General features: G+C 44.0%; 1 protein-coding gene across 8 annotated transcripts in view; it reads left to right on the top strand.

Moving 5' to 3' along the window:
- The window catches only part of LOC125969457 (ribosomal protein S6 kinase beta-2), a 37,619-nt gene extending 23,684 nt beyond the window's left edge, over positions 1–13,935 (top strand). For 2 of the 8 annotated variants that reach the window (XM_049721552.2, XM_049721550.1), the window contains exon 16: positions 2,531–3,832. In XM_049721552.2, coding sequence (XP_049577509.1) covers positions 2,531–2,708 — 178 coding nt within the window. In that variant the 3' untranslated portion in view covers positions 2,709–3,832. Of the gene's footprint in view, positions 1–2,530; positions 3,833–5,298; positions 7,393–7,859 lie in introns of those variants that run through there. The other 6 variants (XR_011086825.1, XR_007481584.2, XR_007481585.2 and 3 more) reach the window with 6 other exon arrangements.
- Positions 13,936–14,327: the final 392 nt, after the last annotated feature.

The following is a 14,327-nucleotide window of genomic DNA, read 5'->3' as shown; positions in this document are numbered from 1 at the left end:
GATCGAGGAGAACTCCCGTGGTGAATAGAACGGCCGGCAGTTTATGAAAAGTGTTTCTAGGAGAGGGCTGCAAAACTCTTTCAACACCATGACATCGGTACACCAACGTTCATTAATGTAGAAACAGAGACCACCTCCCTTTGATTTTCCGGAGAGCTCCGCGCTGCGATCTGCACGCGTTAGCCGAAACCCAGCTAACTCCATGGCGTGGTGGGGGGTTCGTTCGCTAAGCCACGTCTCAACAAAACACAGCGCGGCGGATCTGCTGAAGTCCGTGTTCCTTGAAGTGAGGAGCAGCAGTTCGTCCATCTTGTTCGCCAGGGAGCGGACATTCGCCAGATGAATCAACGGTAGGGCAGAACGGAACCCTCTTTGCCTCAGCTTTACGAGGGCTCCCGCTCGTTTTCCGCGTCGCCGCCGTCGCGCTAGCTTGTATAGCACCGCCGCTCCGGCTAAAATCTCCGACAAGCAATCTGAATCAGAGAGAACAGGAGAGAAAATACCAGAAGAAGACTGACCGATGTTTAACAGTGCTTCTCTAGTAAAAGTGATCCGGGATGGACAGCAGAAGACACGGAAAACACACAAAATAAGACAAAGAAACAGAGAGCGACTCACCGTGGCAGCCATCCGCGGCCCCATCAGATGACGATGGGCCTGACGTAACATATAGAGTTATTAAAGAAAACGATTACATGAATAACACGTTTATAAAATCATTGGTGTGACTCCAATTCATTAAATCCATCGATCGTTCTTTGTCAGCAATGGGTGCGCGCGGCTGAGGGCGCTTGCACTTCAAAATATTCCACAGGCTCATATAACGATAGATAAACTATATTTCAAATAACTATAATATAAGCCAATATTATCAAACCATCCGTGCACTTTAAATCCATTAAATCCATCGATCAAATTCCTCGTCCTTTGTCAACATCGCCGCGCGTGCGTCCTGACGTCAGCCTCGTATTTATTCCACAGATCTAGTATATAACTATATTGTAGCGTTAACAAAGTACAAGGATAGACGTGGGTTTGGTAAACGGCTCTTTATTTAACAAAACAAACTTCCAAGCGTGTGGCGGCGTGGACTTCCAGACACGAGAGCTCCATGGCATAGGACCGGGCGTGCGTAATGGCCATGTCCGAGCCCCATGCACCCTTCGCGGACAGCCACTCGGCCGAGCGCCGGCCCCCGACTCAATAGAGTAGGACCGGGCGTGCGTAAAAGCCATAATAGTTTTTCAAACCTTCTATGTCACTCCAAATCCTTAATTCCTTCAAACTCTTTGTCCTCCGTGTCACTTAGAAATGATCACCGCTAATGATGCCGGTAGTCCTTACGTGGGTACGTTTGTCCTTTATGTAAACAACCGCCGCGCCGTGCCACTGACGTCACTTGAAATAGTAATCCATTGGTACATCACGGTTCTCCAAACTTTCTTTCTGCTGCTCAATTACTGTTTTCAGCTGCATATTTTACAACTTGAAGTTTGTAACCTGCAAAATATGAGTTTCTTTTTGGTGCCATTTTTCTTAAGCCAACCCAGTTGATGAGTCACGGCCAACGGTGAAATTTAGAGCGCCCTCATCCAGTTTCGTCTGAAAATATAATTTTTTTCAGATGTAGTTTTTTGTTTTGTTTATTTGGTTGTTTTATCAAAGTCAAAGTCTGCTTTATTGTGGATTTTTTTTCATATACCTAGACACACAAAGAGATTGAAATTACGTTCCCACTATCCCTCGGTGAGATAGTACACATATGCATACAAGCAACACAAAAAAAAAAAAAACAAGAAGGCACAAACAATGAATAAATAAGAGTGTTGAATTGATAAATAAACAAATAATAATAAATAATAATAAATATAAGAGGAGCAAAAATGGAGCAAGTGTACATACAGCAGACAGTGGACTTGGATATGGTGCTTTAAAGTGTTAATTGCTTTATTGGATGTTTTCTCTATTTTTTATGTTTTGAATATGTTCAAGATAAAGATATAAAAGCATGTGAAGTCATCAACTATACTAAAAATAACATGGGAAGTGGTCAACTATACTTGTAAGTAAGTGATGTCTTAACGATCAAGTAAAAATTTGTGAAAAAAAACATAAGTCGCTCCTAAATATAAGTCGCCCCCCCCACCCAAACTATGAAAAAAAACGCGACTCATAGTCCGGAAATTATGGTACTCTATCTTAACACTGATCACAGACTACAAAGACATGAAAGACATCACAGTACGCATTCGTGAAACTCCCCCTTCTACTACCAAGTCTCTTCATCTTCTTCAGGTTCTCTCGTCCCTATAACCGTATATAAGACGGTAATTATTTTCACGTTGTCAAGAATACTGGTGTGTTGTTATTTAGCTCATCAGCACTAAGATATCAGTTGTTGCTGTTTGTTATACAGAATCTGTTACATGTACGGGATACACGATAATAATAACATTGCAGTTTAACTCTGTCATTAGCTTTATTTCCATTCGTTATTTTTTAAATTTTGTTTGTTTCATTTTCTTTAAAGTCCTCTGAAATTTTCCCCTGCTGGGCCCTTCAAGTCAAATATTGATAGAGAGCCAGGACCTTTTTCTCCCAAGTCTTCGTCAGTATCTTCATCCCCTGTGCCAAAGGAGAACGGATCTGCCAGTATGCCTATCAAGACCCCTGCCAGGAACAATAAGGTGAAGGGACACCACAGATGAGGAGGGGCTTAAGCATGCTTGCACTGCCAGCCCTGGTCAGGTTAACCTTTTCAGTTATTTAAACGGCGGGAGTACAAAGTGATGTTTGTGTTTTTTTGGGGGGGGCTTCTTTGTTAATTCATGGCATGTTAAGTACAAATTGCTTTCATTCCACACATGCCATAGTGGATGAATTTTCAATGCTTCTTTCTGAATGCATCCTAAAATTAGGAACAATGATATTTATTGTACCACGGGAATGACGGCCATTAAACATCAAGTACGCGCCTAAAAGGTCAGTAAACTGAGTGATTGGCAACAATTTGACTTTTAGAAACTTTTTGGTTTTTAGACAGTCGACCATAAGTCATACCAAACTTGTAACAGGTTGACAGTAATTAGTAAATGGAAATGTCATGCAAAGTTGTTTCCAGTATATACATGCAAAATAAGAGAGTCGCATGTGAAACCTTTTTTTTTTTTTTTTTTTTTTTTTTACTGCATAACCTGATTACATAACAGAACAAGGATAGAAATGGATCATCCAAAAAAAATAAAAATACATTTTTATTAAAAATATAACCAGTGATCCCTGGTACCGGTTTTGAAGTGCCCTCAAGATGAATGCAACAATTTAATCCGAGAATGATTAGACAATAAAGAGACTTGTACATTAAATGCACAATAACCTATTGTGTAACCAGCAACAAGTTAGTGCACTTCAAGCCGAGGTATTTTTATTACTGGCTCTGACCAGTGTTTTGTTTTGTTTTGTTTTGTTTTGTTTTGTTTTGTTTTGTTTTGTTTTGTTTTGTTTTGTTTTGTTTTGTTTTGTTTTAAATGATTTCCCCACACATTTGCTCCTGTGTCATAGTTATACCACAGAAATTTGGTGTAGATTGTGTTCAAATATTTTATTTGTTTATATTAAGTTAAGGAATTATATATTATGGTGCTGCTAGTGTATAGTGTGCAATTCTTTAATCAATATGCACTGTACAGAACACTTGTGGAAATTCATTGCAATTGCAATAATAATATTTCAACTAATATTGAGTGGATTTACGGATGATTTGGTGGATTGGTGAATTATATTGTTATATCACTGTCATACCACTGACAAGTAAATAAAAGTAATGCTACAATTTGTTATCTGTTATTCATTTCCTGACTTTTGTTCTGTGAAGAATCCAGAAAGGGTTAATTGCTTGTGCTTACTGGAAAACAATAAATTTTTACGTTTAGGCACTCCTGCAATCGTCACACTTTTTTTGTTACAAACTGACCCCCCCATCAGAGAAGGGAAAAGTTATGTGGGCTTCACAGGAAAAAGTTTGGCGACCCCCGTCGTACGTGTTTAAACTGGCAGCCCTGATTGTAATAGTATTGGACTGATATCACAAACAACTATAACTTACCAATTTACAACAAATAGTAGTGTGCCTACAATGTCTTAGACCATAATAGATAAGACAACAAAAGAGTGCCATACAATGGTGTCACTCATCCCACGTTGTCCTGCACCAAATGCAAACAACGTCATTTTGACAGGGTAGAAAACCAATTTGTGGAAATGCTATATTGGTCGACAATGGTGGACCGTTCTTGTGCACCAGGGGGTGCTACAACAACAAGGAGTGAGCATTTTACAGGCTACCAATTGAGGAACCAAGGCATAGGCATTGGGGCCGGCCGCTCTTCCCGCCTGCAGTTCGCTCTCCACCGAGCGAGCGCGCCATTGCTGACCATTCACCATCAGATGTGCCCGCTTGACAGCAAGACAAGATGCCACGTGTCGGCATCCCAGACGGCTTCCGCCTGCTTGTGGTGGTGCACTGCTCCGATTGGAAGGACTCACCTTTGTAGTTCGCACCATCTGCAGTCATGATGGCCTGTCAGCATGACTGCGTAAACATGCATCAGTCTCATGATGTCCAAAGTCTGTGATTGTTTTGCGGATACCACAAAGATATGTTTGATAAATAAACAACTGGCAGAATAATATGCCATTCAATGCTCCTAAGAGTGGGCTTCATAAAGCCAAAATGAGTGAGTGAATATAACATGAAACAGTGAGTGTGTCTGTGTTTGTGTGCGCGTATGTGTCCATGTGTGTGAGTTGTGAGTGAATGAGTGTGTGAGTGCGTGTGAGTGAGCGTCTGTTCTCCCTCCCTCCCTCCCTCCCTCCCTCCCTCCCTCCTTTCTTTCTTTCTTTCTTTCTTTCTTTCTTTCTTTCTTTCTTTCTTTCTTTCTTTCTTTCTTTCTTTCTTTCTTTCTTTCTTTCTTTCTTTCTTTCTTTCTTTCTTTCTTTCTTTCTTTCTTTCTTTCTTTCTTTCTTTCTTTCTTTCCAAACCACTCCATTACACATTCATCCATCTAAACATCTTCCCTTTTAAATAAAATTGACGGGCAGTAAAATATTCCGTTCCAGGACAATCCAAGGGTACCAAAGCATTGCTTTGATTTCAGTGGTGTTTTGTTAAGTATATTTATGTTAGCACCCTCTACTGGTAAAAAGTTCATACATCTTAAAAGATTAGCTCGCTGAAAAGAATAATCAACTTATATGAACCTTCTTTCTTCTTTCCGTCGTGTGTCTTCAAACTTGCAGCTCCGTTGAGGCGAGCCAGGTCAACGTGTCGTCGTCCAGGTCAATCAGGCCTTGTTCGCCATTCGGTGGCCGGTGTTAAGGGCAACTGCTGATTATGTGCTCTACTGTCTGGACTGGGCCCCCACACTCACAGGAGGCACTATCTACGAGTCCCCACCTCTTCATTGCTGCTCCATCGCGTCCAAAGCCGGTCCTCAGGCGGTTGAGGGTTGTCCACTGCTTCCGGGGCAAGTCTTGGCCAGAGACGTCTGTGGGGTCATTGGTGTAATGGTGCAGCCTAGATAGTTCTGCTGACTTCCACTGTTCTCTCCATCTCGTCTTGACCCAGGTGGCCTTGGAAGTGTCAGCTGATGTTGTGCTGAGCAGCTCATGGGCTTGCATGGCAAAGGGGCGTAGTGACTTTAGGCGCACGCGTCGTGGTGTCTCTGTGTCGATCTTATGGAGGAGGTGGGATTCACTGGTATGTGCCTTTCGGGAGAGGGCCAGCGTGGCTGCTTCTCGTCTGAACTTATACGAACCCATATCATGCTAAATCAAAATTTTCGAGCATTAAGCCATGTTTGTTTTATTCTGTTGCGTCTGTCGACTATACAGACTGAACAGTTAGAGCAAATCACATTTGCTCACTCGACTTTATTCCAATTCAACACTCCCCCTGGGAAGACAAAGCTACCCATTCTATTGTTTCATCTTTTCTTTTAAGCCATAATTAGTAACACCATATCTCAACATCTTCATGATTCATCTTAGACTTTAACAAAACACAAGCTTACAATATTTACACTATCTATTTGGTAATAAAAGATGACAATACATGTAATCACAAATAAATGGTATACGTTCCTCTTTGCCTGCTTACTTCAATCATACTTTGGACTAACCAAAACATTGTAAAGCCCCAATCCAATTTAACTTACTGTACTGTAGCTTTCAGTCTTATCAAGTAGAAATGACTCAGCCTTCCAGTTGCTCTGGGAATATCCTGGTGAAACATCCTATTTTCACACACCATCGTTCACTGAACAGCTAATATGCGAATATAGTAGTCTCTCATTTTGGTGATTGGGGGTCCATCCACTGACCTATAGGTGTGTGTCCCTTGCGTTAAATGTCTTTATGTACTCATTGAAGGCGGCATGGTGGCACACTGGTTACCATGTCTGCCACACAGTTCGAAGGGTGCAGGTTTGATTCCACCTCTGGCCCTCCCTGTGTGGAGTTTGCATGTTCTCCCTGTGCCTGCGTGGGTTTTCTCTGGGTCCTGTGATTTCCTCCCACATCCCAAAAACATACTTGGTTGGCCAATTAAGCACTCCAAATTGCCCATGAGTGTGAGTGCAGATTGTTGTTCCTCTCTGTGTGCCCTGTGATTGGCTGGTAACCAGTTCAGGGTATCCCCCGCCTATTGCTTGATGACAGCTGGGATAGGCTCCAGCACACCCGCGACTTTGGTGGGGACGAGCGGTACAGATTATGGATGGATGGATGTACTAATTCATTTATTGCCAGTAGATACACTCCATTGCTCTCCTGAGACTACTCCTAAATGAAAAGAGTGTACACACATCTTCCCTGAGTGGCTGCCCTCTAAACACAAGACCATTGTGGCCACCCTGACAGAATCATCCCAATTACTCTCTGCAGATTTCATTCCTCCATCATAGCTTCCTTTATGGAGTTCAGTCTCTCAGTCGGAACAGATTCGTAGTCCACATCAGTGCGTCTGCCGGCATCATATTGGGGCCTGGAACATAGATCTCTTTCATGTCATATTTCTCTAATCACAATATCATCCTCTGTAGTGTCTTTGGTGCAATCAGAAGTGGATTCTTGTTAGTATTTTCCTGTGGTTTGTGTTCACTCTTTACAGTTACCTTCCTGCCTAAATGTTTATTCAGAACAATACCTACAGTATGTAGAGAATTGGTAATTTTACTTCTCCCATTCACTTTTACCTGCTCTGTTTCTTTTGTGTATGTTTTACTGCTCTGCTATGATAAAAGAACTATCACGAGGTCTGTGGTCTAATGAGTTCGCTATACATAGTACGGTCTGTCAGGTATTGTGCTAAAATAAATATGGATTTTGCATCATTTTGAAAAGGTGTTGCCCTGTAGTTAAAACAGTAGTGTGTGTGTGTGTGTGTGTGTGTGTGTGTGTGCGTGCGTGCGTGTGTGCGTGTGTGTGTGTGTGTGTGTGTGTGTGTGTGTGTGTGCGTGTGCATGTGCATGTGTAAGTGCGTGCATTCGTATGGGTGAATGTGAGGTATTGTAAAGCTCTTTAAACACCGTACAGTGTAAAGCACCGTGAAAGTACAGTCCAATTATTAGTATTTACCATTTATATTTGCCTTGCATTTCATTGTCACTTTTCTTTTCCCGCTTCAAGGAAAAGTCACACCACACATCTTTAGTTCTATTTACGGTTTTCTGAAAGCTATGATTGTCCCTGCTAGCCTAATTAGGATAATCCATTAGAAATGCTTATGTAATTTGGTTCATGCACTGACAGTTAGAAGTTACAGCAAACATCTTACATCACATTCTTGTGTTCATCCACAGACTGCCGGCAACTTTGCAAAACTAGCAGGAAACTAGGAAGTACTGCCAACTTCACAGGAATTCTGACATGCAGGTTATCTGACCTGGATCAAAAGGTGAAACAGTTGGATTCTACTGGAGAAGGTCACTGCACCATCTGTTATGATTCTTTTTAAAATGGAATTTGTCAATGTCACCTGCAATTTTTTCTAGTTATTATTCTTGACAAAAATAACACTACAGTTTGAAGGTAAGTGGTAGTTAGTAAAAACATGAACCTGATTCAGTACTGAGCCATGGGAAAAAAATTAAGAAACCACCATGTTTTCTTCAATGTCTTGTTTTATTTTAATGTCTGGTCCCACCTAAAGTGTATCAAGTGACTAACTGACACAAGAGAAAACATGGAATGCCTAAAAGTCTCATTTTTGGCAGTCATAGCTATGTAAGTTGAGAATTTATGATGTTAATTTAATTATCATGAAAGTCTTTCTCAAATGTTTTGATCAACTCTTAAATTCAACTCTTATATTTTTGTTGTCATTGATAGATTGGTCCAAACAAATGTACCTTTAGTTGTACTAGGCATTTTGAATGAACAGGTAACCAAGGAAACAAGGTTGGTATCTTAATTCTTCCCATGGTTGTATTTCTGTCGGAGCGAAACAAAGTAATCACAAGAGAAGCTTTTTATATTATGGTTGTATGTGTATGAAGGAATACTATGAGATTGTAGCCATGAAGAGTTCTCAACTTGCCTAACTTGCGTCAACTGCTTTAAAACACAATATAGAGAAGAGCACCGTTATCCTTCATCACATTCAGCTGGGTTCATTTTCTCTTGAAACTAGTGATACTCTTTTGTATACGACAGCTTTTAATACATCCATCCATTATCTTAACCGCGCATTCTCATGGCATATGGAAATGGGATGGTACTGCCAGAATATCCTTCAGGAAATGACAAAGACTTTTGCCAGTCATCATAATTGATGAATCAGTTAAATGATCATTAATAATTCTATATTATGAGCAATTAATTTTAGAAAGGTGGCACAGTGGAGCACTGCTGAGCACGTCCCCCACACAGTTCAGAGGTGCTGGGTTGAATTCCGGCTTCGGCCTTCCTGTGTGGAGTTTGCATGTTCTCCCTGTACCTGCATGGGTTGCCTCTCGGTGCTCCATTTTTTTCCCCCTCACATCCCCAAAACAGGCACGAGCAGCCGTTTGAATGTGAGTGCAAATGGTTGTTCGCCTATGTGTGCCCTGCGATTGGCTGGTGATCAGTTCAGGGTGTCCCCCACATACTGCCTGAGGTCAGCAGGGATCAGCTCCAGTTCGCCCGCGACCCTCATGAGGAGAAGCGGTTCAGCGGATGGATGGATGGGTGGTGGGAAATGGATGGATCGATGGATATATAATAGAATAGAATAGATCTTTATTGTCATTGTCACACATGTACAACGAAATTTAAAAAGTGCCAACCGATCAGTGCAAAAAAGATACATAATAAAATAAATACAATAAATAGAATAAAAAGTTAAAAAATACAAGCTGAAAAACACACAGAAGAACATACACAAACATGATCATTTTTTTTAGCGGCATTTAATGTGACTACCGCTGTAGGGTAAAAACTGTTGGCGAATCTGCTCGTCCTTGATCTAATTTCTTTTAGAAAAGGTGGGATGATGGTGAAAAATTAGCATGTCTGCCTTACAGTCAAGATGTCCTCAGTTCTTGGGTGAAGATTGAGAGCTCTCCCCAATGCTTGTATGGGGGTTTTCCCTGATACTTTTAAGTTTAAGGTGAGTTAAACATACATATGTTAAGCTACTAGAAGATTGTATTGACCAAAGTACAAAGGTGAGATCAGTAGTTGCGATTGGCTGCTGACCGATCCAGAAAATGCCCCGTCTCTTGCCCATAATAAGCTGGGATGGGCATCCATCCATCCATCCATTTTCTGAACCGCTTAGTCCCCACGGGGGTCACGGGCGTGCTGGAGCCTATCCCAGCCGTCATCGGGCAGTAGGCGGGGGACACCCTGAACCGGTTGCCAGACAATCGCAGGGCACACAGAGACAAACAACCATTCGCACTCGCACTCACACCTAGGGACAATTTTGGAGTGATCAATCGGCCTACCAAGCATGTTTTTGGGACTTGGAAGGAAACCGGAGTGCCCGGAGAAAACCCACGCGGGATCGGGGAGAGCATGCAAACTCCGCACAGGGAGGGCCAGAGGTGGAGTCGAACCCGCACCCTCCTAACTGTGAGGCGGACGTGCTACCCAGTGCGGCACCGAGCCGCATCAGGTCATAAAACTGATGGTTGGAGGCAATGTCATTTGAGGCAAAATGAGTGCATTTCTTAGCTGCTACCAGCATTGGTGCTGTTTTGCTAATAGCCACATGGATTTTTACCAAATCGCCTGACAAATACAAGTTTTGAAGGCAACATATAGATATAATAACAATATTTCTTCTAATCAGGATTTCACCAAGTGCTGAATGAGGCCCAAGTGTCTCTTCTAAACTATGGATAGACTTCCTACGATAAGTGAAATTCAGGAGAGTGATGAGGATAATGAAGACTTGGCTTGTTTTTCAAAAACACTGGAGGAGGATATGGGCTCCATCACAGAGCTTTCGCAGCCTGCCCCTTTCCCTCGACATGGGCCCCTCAGAGGTCATCGTCACTTGATGGTACGCAAATGTTTCAGAGCCACTGGAGGTAATCGAGCTACGTGTCTAAATTCTTCAAGGACCTCTTTGATGACTCTGGACATACTGGATAAATCTCTCACTTTAACTGAGCAGGCAAAATGTGAGCTATCGCTGCATTTTAACCAGAATTTGTGTGAAAGCCTGCTGTGAGTGAGCTTGTTTTAACTTTAACAATAGAATTCCCTCCCCACAGTCTGCTTTGGAATACAACTCATGATTCAATCATGCAAATTGAGCCACTTTTCAAAACGGATCTGATTCCCTTTCCGAAATACTGAAGTACAGCTTGCCCGAGGTTTCAACAATACTCAAAGAATTTCATCCATTTTCTGAGCCGCTTAGTCCCCACGGGGGTCGCGGGCGTGCTGGAGCCTATCCCAGCCGTCATCGGGCAGTAGGCGGGGGACACCCTGAACTGGTTGCCAGCCAATCGCAGGGCACACAGAGACAGACAACCAATCGCACTCACACTCACACCTAGGGACAATTTGGAGTCTTCAATCGGCCTACCAAGCATGTTTTTGGAATGTGGGAGGAAACCGGAGTGCCCGGAGAAAACCCACGCGGGCCCGGGGAGAACATGCAAACTCCACACAGGGAGGGCCGGAGGTGGAATCGAACCCGCACCCTCCTAACTGTGAGGCGGACGTGCTACCCAGTGCGCCACCGAGCCGCCCGAGAATTATTTTTGAAATAACTCATTTTTGGGCTTGTACTATGTTGGTCTTAATTTTGTTTAGCAAGAGAAGGAAAAAGCATAAACATTTTTAGGAATCCATATCCTGTGCATGTGGTCTCCTATCCATGTTTTAATTTTGCTTTCCCTGAAGTACTGTGACCACAATCGTGTGTGTGAGCGTGTGCGCGCGCACGCGCGTACATGTGTGTGTTTGTGCGTGTGCGCGCGTGTGTGTGTCCGTGTGTTGGGGTGGTCGAGTGTTGGCAGGATTTGTGCAGGAGACGTCCAACAATGTGGCGTGAGAGAAAGGGAGCAGAGCGCACAACCACCCCATGCCTGGTGTATATTTGGATGGACACTTTGACATTGTGCAACACAGCATTCTCCAAAAACAAAACTTAACTAAAGCTAATTTTGGCTTGCAGCAGAAATTAAAAAAAAATCGACACTGAAAAGTCAAGGCCCCCGATATATACTGAAAACAAAACAAAACAAAACTATGATCTTGTCTCAATTTACTTAGTTTGAAACCGAGGCCTGTTAAAAAAAAAACGTCTGTTCTCTTGTGCTGATGGCAACAGGCAGTTAGAGAAGGCATGGGTCCCATATTGCAGCATCTCAACAGCAAATTGAGTTTCTCAGCGAATAACAGTGTTGACTGTTGTACAGAAATTGGCAAATAGCTAAATTCTTTAGCAGCGAATCATAATTGGTCAACCTGGTATTTTACTGAATATTTGTTTGACCAATTGATTCTCGGATGTCTGAAAGCTCCATCCATCCATCCATCCATCTTCTTCTGCTTATCGGGTCGCGGGGGCAGCAGCTTTAGGAGGGACATCCCGGGGGATCCCAAGGCGTTCCCAGGCCAGCTGAGAGACATAGTCTCTCCAGCACGTCCTGGGTCGTCCCCGGGGTCTCCTACCGGTGGGACATGCCTGGAACACCTCCTCAGGGAGGCGTCCAGGAGGCATCCTGATAAGATGCCCGAGCCACCTCATCTGGCTCCTCTCTACGTGGAGGAGTAGCGACTCCACTCCGAGTCTCTCCTGGATGACCAAGCTTCTCACCCTATCTCTAAGGGAGAGCCCGGACATCCTGCGACGAAAACTCATTTCGGCCGCTTGTATCCGGGATCTCGTTCTTTCGGTCACGACCCATAGCTCGTGACCATAGGTGAGGGTAGGAGCGTAAATCGACCGGTAAATTGAGAGCTTTGCCTTTTGGCTCAGCTCTCTCTTCACCACAACGGACCGATCCGCCTGTCAATCTCGCGCTCCATCCTCCCCTCACTCGTGAACAAGACTCCAAGATACTTGAACTCCTCCACTTCGGGCAAGATCTCATCCCCGATCCGGAGAGGGCATTCCACCCTTTTCCGATCGAGGACCATGGACTCGGATTTGGAGGTGCTGACCCTCATCCCGACCGCTTCACACTCGGCTGCGAACCGTTCCAGCGAGAGCTGGAGATCACGGCCTGAAGAAGCCAACAGTACCACATCATCTGCAAAAAGCAGAGACGCGATGCTGAGGTCCCCAAACCGGACCCCCTCAATGCCTCGGCTGCGCCTAGAAATTCTGTCCATAAAAATTATGAACAGAATCGGTGACAAAGGGCAGCCTTGGCGGAGTCCAACCCTCACTGGGAACGAATCCGACTTACTGCCGGAAATGCGGACCAGACTCTGGCATCGGTGATACAGGGACCGAGCCACCCTTATCAGTTGGCTCGGCACCCCGTACTCGCGAAGCACCCTCCACAGAACCTCCCGAGGGACACGGTCGAACGCCTTCTCCAAGTCCACAAAACACATGTGGACTGGTTGGGCGAACTCCCATGCACCCTCGAGGATCCTGCCGAGGGTGTAGAGCTGGTCCACTGTTCCACGGCCAGGACGAAAGCCACACTGCTCCTCCTGAATCCGAGGTTCGACCTCCCGACGGACCCTCCTGTCCAGCACCCCTGAATAGACCTTACCGGGAAGGCTGAGGAGTGTGATTCCCCTGTAATTGGAACACGCTCCTCACCTAGGACCCGTTTGCCATGGGTGACCCTACCAGGGGCATGAAGCCCCCGACAACATGGCTCCTAGGATCATAGGGGCACGCAAACCCCTCCACCACGATAAGGTGACGACTCACGGAGGGGGTCTGAAAGCTCCTGCTGAGCAATTATGCTGTGGTCTGGGGTGGTGTCAAGAGTGTTTTTTTCTGTCCCAATCTGCTCAGAAAATAATTGTCAGTGTGAAATGTGTTCCATATTTTGGATTGAAAGTTATTATGTGTGGCTGAGCCACAAACCCTATCATTGTGACGTTTAATGGAACAATAACCAATTCTGAAGTGACCTGAGGCTTTGTTGCTGCATACAAATGGAGAAGCAATTGGTTGTATTTAACAATTGTTTTCGTCATGTACCACACATAAGCTATTTTGTCTGTCACGTTTGAAGATGTTTGACGACCCCCTCTTATGTGCATTCCTAGAACCGGCCCTGGAGCGCATTGTAAAAAGGATTGACGGTCAGTTAGCGCAAGGCGCATGCGTGGCTAATCGGTTGAATCTTGAGATTTCATGTTGTGTCAATCTGATTGTATTGCATCGACACATAATCAGTTTGTGTGCTGTTGTGTGCTTTTGGTAAACTGACAGTACCTGCTTGTTTCAATAAAAACATGAAGAACACACTTTTCTGTTTGTCAATTTCCATCTTTAGAAGCTAGGTTCCTTTTCTTTTAATTTCATTTTTTAAAGGGCTAGAGACACCGGTATATGTATAAATCGGTTTTAGTTAGCTTATGGGCTTATAAATATAAATTGACGCTCGAAACAACGAAAAGGAAGCTGTTGCTCTGAAAAATATAATTTAAATTTGCCGCACAGACGAGTTTGACTGCACCGAGCCGCCAGCCGGAAGTGACGTCTCATGATGTCTCAAGTTGTACGCGTTTAGCTTCAGTGAATGTAAACAAAAAGAGAAGAGGGGCCAGCGCGGAGACGTCGGGCCAGGTTTGCGGCCAACCCAGCTCGCCTAGCCGTGCCTTCCATTATCCTGGCGTACGTTCGTTCGCGGGACGAC

Source organism: Syngnathus scovelli, chromosome 5 (assembly GCF_024217435.2).
Source record: "Syngnathus scovelli strain Florida chromosome 5, RoL_Ssco_1.2, whole genome shotgun sequence".
NCBI lineage: Eukaryota > Metazoa > Chordata > Actinopteri > Syngnathiformes > Syngnathidae > Syngnathus > Syngnathus scovelli.
Note: the sequence above shows the minus strand (reverse complement) of the source record. Positions and strands in the feature narration are given on the sequence as shown.